The 11,855-nt window shown below is 36.4% G+C and overlaps 1 protein-coding gene and 1 pseudogene across 1 annotated transcript; one reads left to right on the top strand and one right to left on the bottom strand.

The window, feature by feature from the left end:
- Positions 1 to 1,967: 1,967 nt before the first annotated feature.
- On the bottom strand, positions 1,968 to 7,088 carry LOC127157302 (tripartite motif-containing protein 16-like protein; annotated as a pseudogene).
- An 875-nt stretch (positions 7,089 to 7,963) lies between these two features.
- LOC127157301 (unconventional myosin-Vc-like) lies at positions 7,964 to 10,123 on the top strand. Its single transcript, XM_051100531.1, has 2 exons — positions 7,964 to 8,815; positions 10,096 to 10,123. Exons 1-2 carry the CDS (start codon positions 8,178 to 8,180, stop codon positions 10,121 to 10,123), a joined length of 666 nt encoding a protein of 221 aa, XP_050956488.1. The 5' UTR covers positions 7,964 to 8,177.
- Positions 10,124 to 11,855: the final 1,732 nt, after the last annotated feature.

Here is an 11,855-nt window from a genome sequence, read left to right as displayed (position 1 = left end):
CCATTCTCCCATGTCATGCTCACAAACCACGCCCACGTTAACGTGGGACAGTGGTTTCAATGAATGATCAAACTCCTCAACGAACTGAAGTGAAACTGTAAGTATTTTCTTTTCAATATCTCTGTATAGCATTGTATCTATGATGTGTACTGTCATATGTGTTCTAATGAACAAATATAGATTAAGTTGAAATTAGCAGAAAAGCAAACAAGAATTGCAAAGATCATTAGGTTTTTATTGACAAGTCTTGTAAGATTGTTCCTAATCAAATTATTAATTTTCTGAGTTATTACATAATATTAAAGAAAAGGCTTAGATCTCTGTTTAGACCAATTTTTTTTTACATACTACATCCTGGGCTCTCGCCAGACAACTTGTGTTTCTAACAGTAGAAAACATGATGAACAGATTCAAAAGCCAAACCCTATAATATGTGTGATGAACACAGGAAGGTATTTTTTATACAATTCCTATTAGCTATATGTATGTAACATTTGTGGAATGTTTACATTTACAAGGTGACAAAGTTTTTGACAAGTGTTTAACAGTTAAAAATGAACCATGCTGTAGGGAACTTTCTTACTGACTACATACTGTCTTTTGTCCTTTGACAACCACGCAGTGGCAACCACAACTTTTTCATGTTGAACATATGATACTGTGTTGGTGAATTATTACATATATGGCTAATATTCCAAGAGACAGTATACATCACTAACCTCATAATCATTTTGCACCTCACATGAATAGGATACCTCTCTCCTAAACATCAATTAGAATAGGATAAGCTTTATTATGTACTTTATTGCAGACTTATTAAACTGAAAATATGACGCATATTCAGTTTTATAAGTGAAATGTAATGAGCGGGGGCCTCTTTATATGTAATGTAACTTCAAATTATGCCAGTTATCTTCATTTCAGTGGTAACAACCTCAATAACACCTGTAAAGAGATGACAACAAAACGCCTGCAAAAACGTCAGATGATCCCAACTCTGAATTGGCATGCAAATCTGCAAAATGATCATTATGATCACAATGTGTTCTGAGGCAAAATGATTGATTTGTGAAAAGAATAGACGTGATCGCCGCCTTCATCCACCGTCCTGTGCTGCTGCAGTCTGTCTGTGCACGAATTCAAAAAATGTCGCCAGCCTTGTTGTGAAATGTCATTGGCTCTTGTGTGTCTCGTGTCCGAACGCGTCACGCTAATGTTCAGGAGTATCTTTTTAAATGAGATGTGAGCGTGCTAACGGAGCGGGATCATTTCAGCGATTAAAACCTTCAATCTTTGCATAAAGAGAGCGTATGGCTTCAGAAGACCTGGAATACAATAGGACTTGTTTGTAATGTTTTTATACTGCTTGTTTATGGTCAGTTTCTGCAATAAATACCTGTGACTGTACTTATATTTGTCTGCTATGTCTTTTATATTGTTTAGAAATGGGTAGGTTTAGGGTAGGGGTGGGTTTAGGTGCTCCAATGAAAGTATACATTTCTATAAAAATATTTCTATTTTTACAAGTGCATGCAAACCATTAAATTCAGACAAACAACTAAAAAAACAATGGAGGACCCTGTGCATTGACAAATTACGCTAAAGGTGCCCTGACCAAGCGTCAATATGTGACGAGGTGGGAGTGAGAACGTGCTGATAAATGACGTTGTGATGTCACTGCACGATGAAATCATAATGTAATCAATGCAAAACTGCATAGAATAATAGAGCATAGACTTAAATTTTATGTATTTTCTTATTAACTATACATTCTGAACAATTAGATTCTTAAGCAGTGCATTGGTAGTTGGTATTCTACACTTTAAGAAAAGTCTGTAAAATAGGGCACAGTGCAATGTTAATTTGAAGAAATTTTGTGCATGTTTTTTTTTTTATCTGAATTTAAAATTACACATTGTATTTGTGTTCTCAGGTTACAACTTAGAAATTAACAGTGTTTTTTTTTTTCCATCTTCCAACATATTTTAAGTGATTGCCAAGTGCAAGTAGAAACTAATAACAAGGTGTTATCATAAATGAAGAATTATTATTAAACAGCTGCATCTTGCAACTTGATTCACGTGATATGTGTCCTGCTAGACACCTTTGATTTCCAATTTTTGTGTCACAGTTGCTAAAAGTTGGCAAATACATTTTAAAAATAGCTAAATTTGTTGCTTGGTGCTTTTTGAAGAAAAAGATGCTAGGGCAGTCAAAAAAGTTGCTAAATCTAGCAACAAAATTGCTAAGTTGGCAACAGTGTATCTACCTCAGTGTATTCGCTCTAAAGGTTTCTAATTAAAAACAATCTGTGTTTGTAAACAGACACTAAAAAGCAGAAAAAGAGCTAATGGACGAGCGCCATTGAAAATCTCAGGACCGACATCTCATGGTTACTGGTTAAAGCTATTTATTAAAGCTGTTCTATATTGTTAGATCACAGAGTGTTACTGTTGATCCATTGTACAGCCTAAACCCAGGATAGAGCGGATGAGTGAATTTGGTCTGGACTCTCTGGATGAGCGTCATTGTGTCAGAGATGCTGTAGAAGGACAGACTTCCTGCACTGTGATCCACAAACACTCCTATTCTGCTGCTGATGCGCTTTACAGGCAGATCAGTCTCCATATTATTGTGTCTGAATGAGAATCTGGAGTTGGTGCAGAACAAACTCCAGGACTGATCGCTACATCTGAACAAACACTTTGTGTTCGTTTCCTTTCGGCTGATGTGTTTATATGACAGTGACACACCCACGTCACCACTGCACTCCACCTCCCAGTAGCAGCGTCCCTGCACGCCCTCTCCACACAGCACCTGATAATACACCTCAAATCTGTCTGGATGTTCAGGATAACGCTGGACTGTGTCAGTGTATGCAGCCGACCTGTTCCTCTCCGACAGACGGATGTGTTTGTTCACGGTGTTTGGATCAAGAGTGAACTGATGAGAATCTGATGGAGATCAAATATATTAGAGATCAGAAAACATTTAAATACTAAATTTGTTGTTTTCATGTAGCTGATCATGAAAAGCTCATTTACATTACGCTTTACAGTATATTTATCTGTCAGTGTTTTGAGAATTCAACTAGAAGGGAAAGGTTTAATAAATTAATTTGACAGTTTGCCCAGGTACAATCATGATTAAAATTCATTAATCAGTTTAATTCACCTTTGTTGACGTAACATGTGAGTCAATTGTGCAAGCCTGTAAGTTCTTTTGGCTCTATGGGAGACAGATGTTCTTGTGCTTATAAGATATTGTTTGCTCATCTTTGCCCACTGGATATTAATTTCATTCTGTAATCTTTCTGGACAATTATTTCTGCTTGTATCTGTGAATATTGGTTTTCTGTTGTTCTATTTAAACTCCTTGAATGTACTTGAACATCCAAATGCCTTCTTGCATACTAACCTTTAATCTAATATTAAAGGCCCAATGCATTTGTAATTATGCCACTGGTGTTTATTATATTGTATATATTATAATTTTTGTTTGTTTTTCGTTATCTTGCCTTCTATAGACCAATTATCTGTTTGTAAACATTCGGGATGCGCGCACATTGGTTGCAGAAAACCCAGGAGAGATAGCCTTTATGGCTAGAGAATTAAACGGATATGGTACAAAATAGTTAGATTTTAAAAGATTATAGATTATATTGATTAGATGTCATTTTCAAAATGTTCTCTGCATATTACAAGAGCTTGTCACCCAGCGATAAGCACTGTTATTCAGCGAAATTGACGTTAGAGATAGTGGGATAGTCTCACAGATCTGAAACGGGGATGACGTTTTTGTGGGCGGTTCAAGTAGCAGTTTATATGGAGGCCAGGGTTGCCAGATTTTCACAACAAAAGCTGCCCAATTGCTACTCAAAATTAGCCCAAAACTAGCCCAATCGTGTTTCGAGGGGGGTCCCCGTTAAAAATCGCATTCCGGGGGATAAAATACACGTTTTCTTTGTCAGGGTTTCCATGGTAAATTCACATTTTAGGGGCTAAATGATGACGTTATCGGGGTCGCTTCAACCCGCGGACATCAAAAACAACCCTCGGCAACAGTATTAAAGTAGTCCATTTCTATGGGAAAACTGCAGACTTGGCAACACTGATGGAGGCATGGAATAAAAGAATTTAAAAAAAGGTCAATTTGATTTTATATTTAAAAATTCTGACTTTATTCTCACAATTCTAATAATAAAAAATTCTAAAAATAACTTGTTATTCTCTCTTTTCCCCTCAGCTCAGAGTTTATATTCCACACTTGTGGCTTTTTTCCCCTCAGAATGAACAAACTCACTAGTTTTGTTAAATCAAATTATAAAGTCAGAATTAGGAGATATAAACTAAAATAAAATAAATAAATGTTATGTAAAATGTTAATAGTAGTAGATTTAAATAATATTTCATGCTGTAACTGTAGGGCTAATACAATACGTCCCCTATGAATGGCATATATAAATATTGAGTAGACCTATTGTTTAAATCAAATAAATATGCATTAAAAGTAGAGTAATCATGGCAGTTTTCATGTCCGTTTAAACATTTGCATTTAGCTTCAAATGGCGTCTTTGACGACCGTATTCTTTAAAAAAAAAAATTATTTGCATGCCGATTTTTAAAACAAAAGGCACAAAAATATATTTTTTCCTCTTATTCCATGAATTTTACCTGTTTACCTACACTTGTTAGCCTAGCAATGTTTTTCTGCAACCACTATGCGCGCGCAGCTGCAAGTGATGTAAATGTGGTGTCTACTCCAAATTGGTCTATATTTAAACTTTTTTTTTTATTTTGCAACTTACTAAGACAAGAACAGATATTATTTTAGTTTTAGGACAGCTATGATGAAAGGTTTTGATCCACTTCAAATGTTGACTGTACTGTAGTATAATGTACTGTACAACCACCAAAATATCTGTAATGATGTCTAATGTTTTCTTAGGTTTTCAACACAACATTAGATGAAACAGCATTTTTTTTTTGGTAAACAAAGGTTTAGTGCTTTACCTACCAGAAATCCTTTTGATTTCCTCTTTACAGAATTTCTCAATTTTCTCTCTCATTTGACAGATAGACTGTCTCACATCATTAACAGGGAGAGGTGAGGTGATTGTTATTCTCTCTGTTGGTTCAAGAGGTGCAGATAGACACTGAAATCCCTGAAACAAACAAACAAAAAAAAAAAAAAAAAAAAAACAAAACAAAAACAGTCACAGTCAAATATGTTCAGCTTTTGTTGATTTCTCTTCAGTGATATGCCATAGTAATCTAACACTTGAAAAGACACTTTATAACACTTTAACTAGAGCTGGAAAATGATGTCAAATGTCCTGTGTCACAACATTTTTTTTTTATCCCAGTTACCTGCAGGAAATGGATGTGATCATCTGTGTGTTTAAGTTGCTCTAGCTCAGCGTTTCTCCTCCTCAGATCATTGACCTCCTGCTCCAGTCGCTCCAGGAGTCCTTCAGCTTGACTCACCGCAGCCTTTTCCTGATCTCTGATCAGCCGTGTCACATCAGAGCGGTTTTTCTTAATGGAGCGAATGAGCTCAGTAAAGATCATCTCGTTTTCCCTCACTGCTGCCTGTGCAGATCGCTGTTAGACACACATCACAATCACAGCGGGTTACAGTGGGGCCGCAAGGTCTTTAGCGCCGGAGGAAAGATCTAACTGTCTCTGCGTTTGTTCTTTTCCTCTCAGCACTCACCTTATGAGACTCCACAGCGTCTCTCAGCTCCTGAATGTCTTTCTCCCGCTCCCAGATTCTCTGCTGGAACTTCATCTGTGTCTTTGTCAAGTAGCTCTACAGAACATAGAACAACACAAGAAATGTTTCAGAAAAATACAGAGGCACGAGAAGTGACCACAATGTCCAAAGACTGTGTGGCTGTGAGACACTTATAATTGAAATGTTCTTAGATGTTCTCAAAATGTTAGCACAAAAAAAATATTATCCATAATTTATGAAATTATTTATTTTTTTAGATAATTTTTTTTAAATGTTATTACTTGATTTAGAGCATTCAGAAAACATTAAACATGTTGGCAAAATGATATGGTATATTCACTTAACATTTACATAATTTACAAAAAACTGCAATATTAGTTAAATTGAACATTCAGAAAAGTTTTCATAACAGTCCTTGATTATAATTGACGGAGATGCATTTGAAACTATTGTACAACTGGTGGGTTATTACAACTCAGTAATCATTATAATAATAAAAAATATACTTAAGTTTAAGCTCTGATTTTTATAATCTGGTTTATTTCTGATATTTTTGTGTTGGCTTGTAGAAGTTGCAAATTTCAAGCCCTGCATGTAACAATTGTGATATTTCTATGCACACAACAGAAATACATAAATAACATACAGGCATGTAAAATTGGTTTTATTTTTAGTTTATTTAGGTTTAGTGATTTTAGTACTTTGAAAACAATTAGGGATATTGTCTTTTTTTTTTTCATAAAAAGTTTTTTTATAAAATGTTTTTTTTTTTTTTTTTTTTTTTTTTTAAGTTTTAGCATTTAGCATTTTCTGTTTCAGCATTTACTGAGATTCATCTTGCTCTTGGTAAATTAAACACATCAAAATAAGTCCTGTTTAGCTTCAGCAGAAGAATGTGTGATATGTTGAGATTTACATAATAATGATCAATAATGACCATGTGAAGAACATTTACAATTATATGGAGAAAATACACAGTGTGAACATGTAAAATTGTGTCATGCATACAGAGATAAAAATACATGCTGTGAATGCCTTCGCATGTAAAAATGTTCTGCATAATGCATTTGTCTCTTTAGCTCCACCTGCACCTGTACTTTCATATTTACAGGCCTACAGGGCCTCTTGTTCCCGTATAACAGACAAGACCAAAGTGCAGATGTTTAGCTGATGGTTTTGGGCTTGTTTTGTATTATTCGGACGTTTTGCTAAACGTTGTAGTTGGCGGAGCAGCGGCACTGATCAAACGCCTCAGGACGCGCAGACGGGGAAAGCGAGCTGGCGCTCTCGTTAAGCTTCGGCAGCGCGGATTTCGAATAGCTTTGGGACTCTCTGATCACTGCCTGGTTCATCTTATACCGACCTACAGGCAAAAACTTAAATCTGCTAAACCTGTAGTGAAGACTGTAAAGAGATGGACCAATGAAACAGAGCGGGTTTTACAAGCCTGTTTTGAATGGACTGATTGGAGTGTTTCTGAAGCTGCTGCCACCGATCTGGACGAGCTCACAGAGACTGTAACATCCTATATCAGTTTCTGTGAAGATATATGCATTCCTACCAGGACTTATTTAACATTTAACAATGATAAGCCATGGTTTACAGCAAAACTCAGACATCTTCGTCAGGCCAAAGAGGATGCCTACAGAAAAGGGGATAGAGTCTTATACAATCAGGCCAGGAACACACTTAACAAGGAGATTAGAGCGGCTAAAAGGACCTACGCAAAAAGGTTAGAAGATCAGTTTGCTTCAAACGACCCAGCCTCAGTGTGGAAAAGTCTGAAAGCCATCACAAACTACAAGACGCCATCCCCCAGCACTGAGGTGAATCAACAACTTGCTGGAGACCTGAATGAGTTTTATTGTAGATTTGAAACCCCCCACACTCGTTCTGACCATCTCCTTACACAACCATTAACACCTCCAACAAACCCCTTCTCCCCCCTCCTGCACTTCAGATTAGTGAAGAAGATGTGCGCTAGGTCTTCAGAAAGAACAAAAGAAGAAAGGCACCAGGCCCAGACGGTGTGACGCCAGCCTGTCTGAAAACCTGTGCTGATCAGCTGGCACTCATCTTTTCACAGATCTTCAACAGGTCTCTGGAGCTGTGTGAAGTTCCATCATGCTTGAAACGCTCCACCATCATCCCCGTCCCAAAGAAACCCAAAGAAACGTCTGTCTTCATGAAGTCATTAGAAAAACTGGTTTTGGCTTACCTGAAGGACATCACTGGACCTTTACTGGACCCCCTGCAGTTTGCTTACCGAGCAAACAGGTCCGTGGATGACGCAGTAAACATGGGACTGCACTTCATCCTGCAACATCTGGACAGACCAGGGACCTATGTGAGGATCCTGTTTGTGGACTTCAGTTCGGCCTTCAACACCATCATTCCTACACTCTTCCAGACCAAACTAAATCAGCTCTGTTCCTAGCTCTATGTCTCAGTGGATCACCAGCTTTCTGACAGATAGGCAACAGCTAGTGAGAATGGGGACATTAATGTCAAGTAGCCGCACCACAAACACTGGCGCCCCTCAAGGTTGTGTTCTCTCCCCACTGCTCTTCTCCCCGTACACAAACGACTGCACCTCTAAAGACCCCTCTGTCAAGCTCCTGAAGTTTGCAGATGACACCACACTCATCGGCCTCATTCAGGATGGTGAAGAGTCTGCTTACAGACAAGAGGTTGAGCAGCTTGCTGTCTCGTGCAGTCTTAACAACCTGGAGCTCAACACGCTCAAAACAGTGGAGATGATCATAGACTTCAAGAGAAACCCCCTGCACTCCCCCCTCTCAGCATCATGGACAGCACTGTGGGTGCAGTGGAGACATTCAAGTTCCAACACGGGTCTCCGTAAGAGGACGTCCAGCATCGCCGACGAGGGCACGTACACGCTGGACTCCATCATCCGCCAGCTCAACTCCTTCCACTCCATCATGTGTCAGCACGGCACCGACCCGGAGCTCATCAAACAGGTGGTCAAGCAGCAGTTCTACATCATCGGCGCCGTCACCCTCAACAACCTGCTGCTGCGCAAAGACATGTGCTCCTGGAGCAAGGGCATGCAGATCAGGTGCGTGCAGATACGCTTGACATGTTTGCAAAGCAGTGCAAAATACACACTACCAGTCAAAAGTTTTTTTTGTTTTTTTTTTAAAGAAGTCTCTTCTGCTCACCAAGCCTGCATTTATTTGATCCAAAGAACAGCAAATGCAGTAAAAATCTGAAATATTTTTACTATTTAAAATAGCTGTTTTCTATGTGAATCTATGTTAAAATGTAATTGATTGTTGTGATCAAAGCTAAATTTTCAGCATCATTACTCCAGTCTTCAGTGTCACATGATCCTTCAGAAATCATTCTAATATGCTGATTTGCTGCTCAAATTATGTTGAAAACAGCTGAGTGGAATTTTTTTCAGTTTTCTCTGATGGAAAAGATTCAGAAGAATTTCCTATCATTTCTTTTCCAAAAAATAAAAAGGGTTGTCATTGCAAACTTCAGCAGTCAATACCAATAAACCCTCATAATTCTTGAAACTAATTTCAACGCCATAGCAAAAAAAAAAAAAAAAAAAAAAAAAAAGACTTTGTTTTTCTTTTTTTTTATTTTAAAGTATATTTTTAAAAAATAATAATAATTTTATTTTGCAAAAATTACAAATAAAAACAGTGATGTGTAGATTTTTAATAACATTTAAATTAATCTAAACTTAATGTTAAATTATTCCTTGCATAAAAAGATCTTATAAAAAATCAAGTATTAAATAATTCCTGTCCTGTTGACTTATTCTTTTTCAGAAACACTAATGTTACTAACCTATTGCTTTGTAAAAACCTGTGCATGCTGATTCCTAAAAATTTTATTTATTTATTTATTTTTTTGTCAAATAAAAGCAATCAGTCAGAAGTGACAGAAAAAGTTTACACATTTATTTCAAATAAATGATGTTCTTTTTGAACTTTTTATCTGTTTTCAGTACTGATAATCAGAAATGTTCCTTGAACAGTGTTTTTAAGCAGCAAATCAGTATATTAGAATGATTTCTGAAGGATCATGTGACACTGAAGACTGGAGTAATGATGCTGAAAATTCAGCTTTGATCACAATAATCAATTACATTTTAACATAGATTCACATTATAATTGACTTTTTTTTTTTTTACTGTATTTTTGATCAAATGCAGCCTTGATGAGCAAAAAAAAAAAACTTTAAAAAACATTTTAAAAAATCCTGCCAACTCCAGTCTTTTGGTAAATTACATTGTATGTACAATTAGCTCAGGATTTAGTTGTCAAACATATTTTAGTTTATTTATCTCCATTATAAGGGTTTATGTGTGTTTGTGTTCAGGTATAACGTGAGTCAGCTGGAGGAGTGAGGTTTCAGCTTTAAAATCTTCCACACTAGTTCAGTGTGTTATTGACCATTAACACACAGCTTTGAGTCTAAATAAAGAATCTTATGCCATTTCACTGTAGTGCGCTGAGATTTTATCATGTCTTACTGTAGTTGCAGTCCTTCCTGTATCACGCAGAGCTTCTGTACCATTTATCAGTCTCAACTGATCAGTCTCAATGCAGATAAATGTTTGTTATGCATATGTGTCACAAAACAGTGTGTGTGTGTGCGCACAAAAAGACCATTTCTAATACATTTTGTATTGTTTTCCAGTGTTTTATTTATTTTTTATTGCATATCTTGAATTTTCCACATTTTAAGCATTAGTTGCAAACAAAAATACAAATATCTAATGGGGTAAGGTAAAAGGTTAATTCAAAATATTCTCTAAAAATAAGTATTATTTTGTTTACATATATTTCTTGCTTAGATATTTTTACTGGAAAACAAGACAAAAAATAGCATTTTGCAACGTATTCATATTTAGCTCAGATGAAATCAAGTTCAGCATCTCAGTTCTCATTCAGGAGTTTTATGATCATGGGACCATTGTGTGTATGTGACCTTTGCTTTTTTTATTGTGTTGTTTGTTCAGTTCTTATGGAATAAAAATAAAAATGGTCGGAAGATTTACAAATGCAATTTGATAGAAATGCATATCACTTCTAATGGAAAATAATGAAATTGTACTGGAACAACAAATGAAAATGTCAAAAAAATAAATAAATCACTGAATGTTGACGTGTTTGTACATGGTTTTATTTACATTGTCACATCTTAGATAAAGCCTTACCTCTGAATGGACGACATGTCAATGTAACACGTTTCTTTGTGGCGTTTCATATTCTATTCATTTGCTGTACAAATGTGAACTGTAAACCTATAATGTTCCTATTGAAATGGGTATACATTTCCAAATGCCTCTTTAAAAAATGAGAAGCAAAAATCTCAGACTTGTTTCACCGATCCAAGAGCCCTGTTTTAGTCTTTCCTCAGCTCTAAGTTCTGAAGTGGTTTGTAAAAAGCGTCATGCACATTACATCCGCTAGTCCACAGTCTATCGCTATCGGCGTTCACGCTTGTATAAAGACGGCTTATGCAGACATTGATAGTTGCTGTAGTAATGTAGATCAGCTGAACATCTCATGTTTGCTTCTCCTTCAGCTTGTTCAGACTGGATTGGGCTGAATGGGGTCTCGGGGGGGAATGTCTCTTACTGAAGGACCAGAGAGTTTGTAGTTCCTGTAGCTGTAATTATTTCATGTGTTCATCAATGCAATTTCATGGAGTGATATACTAATGTCAAAAGCTGTTCAAGTCAAATAAATGAATTCAGCACTATGTGTTTTCGTTTTATATTACATAAGCGTTTAACATATTTCTGCTTGGATTTTGAAGGATAATAGGGGAAGACACAGAAAGAATGTGATGTAGGCAGCATGTAAGTTGTGGTCAAAATTGTTGGTACCCTTGGTAAATTTGAACAAAGAAACCTGTGAAAATACATCTTTTATTTTTAAATTTTTCATTAAGATATTTAGCAGGGATGGTCAGGTTTTTATCTGTTGGTGTTTGATAGAATCCATGATGCCATGATTTCAGTAAAGTTGGCAAGATATTCACAGATTCGACTTTTCGGGATCAATAGCTCACGAGCAAAAGGTTTTAACTACACAAATGATGCCTCTTTTCTTCCGTAGTGATGTAGAAAA

Source organism: Labeo rohita, unplaced genomic scaffold (assembly GCF_022985175.1).
Source record: "Labeo rohita strain BAU-BD-2019 unplaced genomic scaffold, IGBB_LRoh.1.0 scaffold_103, whole genome shotgun sequence".
In the NCBI taxonomy this organism is placed as follows: Eukaryota; Metazoa; Chordata; class Actinopteri; order Cypriniformes; family Cyprinidae; genus Labeo; species Labeo rohita.
This window is presented reverse-complemented; position numbering and strand designations above follow the sequence as displayed.

Excerpts from the sequence above, each read along its gene's own strand:
- LOC127157301 (XM_051100531.1), top strand. The coding sequence starts at position 8,178 with ATGTCTCAGTGGATCACCAGCTTTCTGACAGATAGGCAACAGCTAGTG. Across the intron at positions 8,816-10,095 it reads AGCAAGGGCATGCAGATCAG|GTATAACGTGAGTCAGCTGG; the intron begins GTGCGTGCAGAT and ends GTTTGTGTTCAG.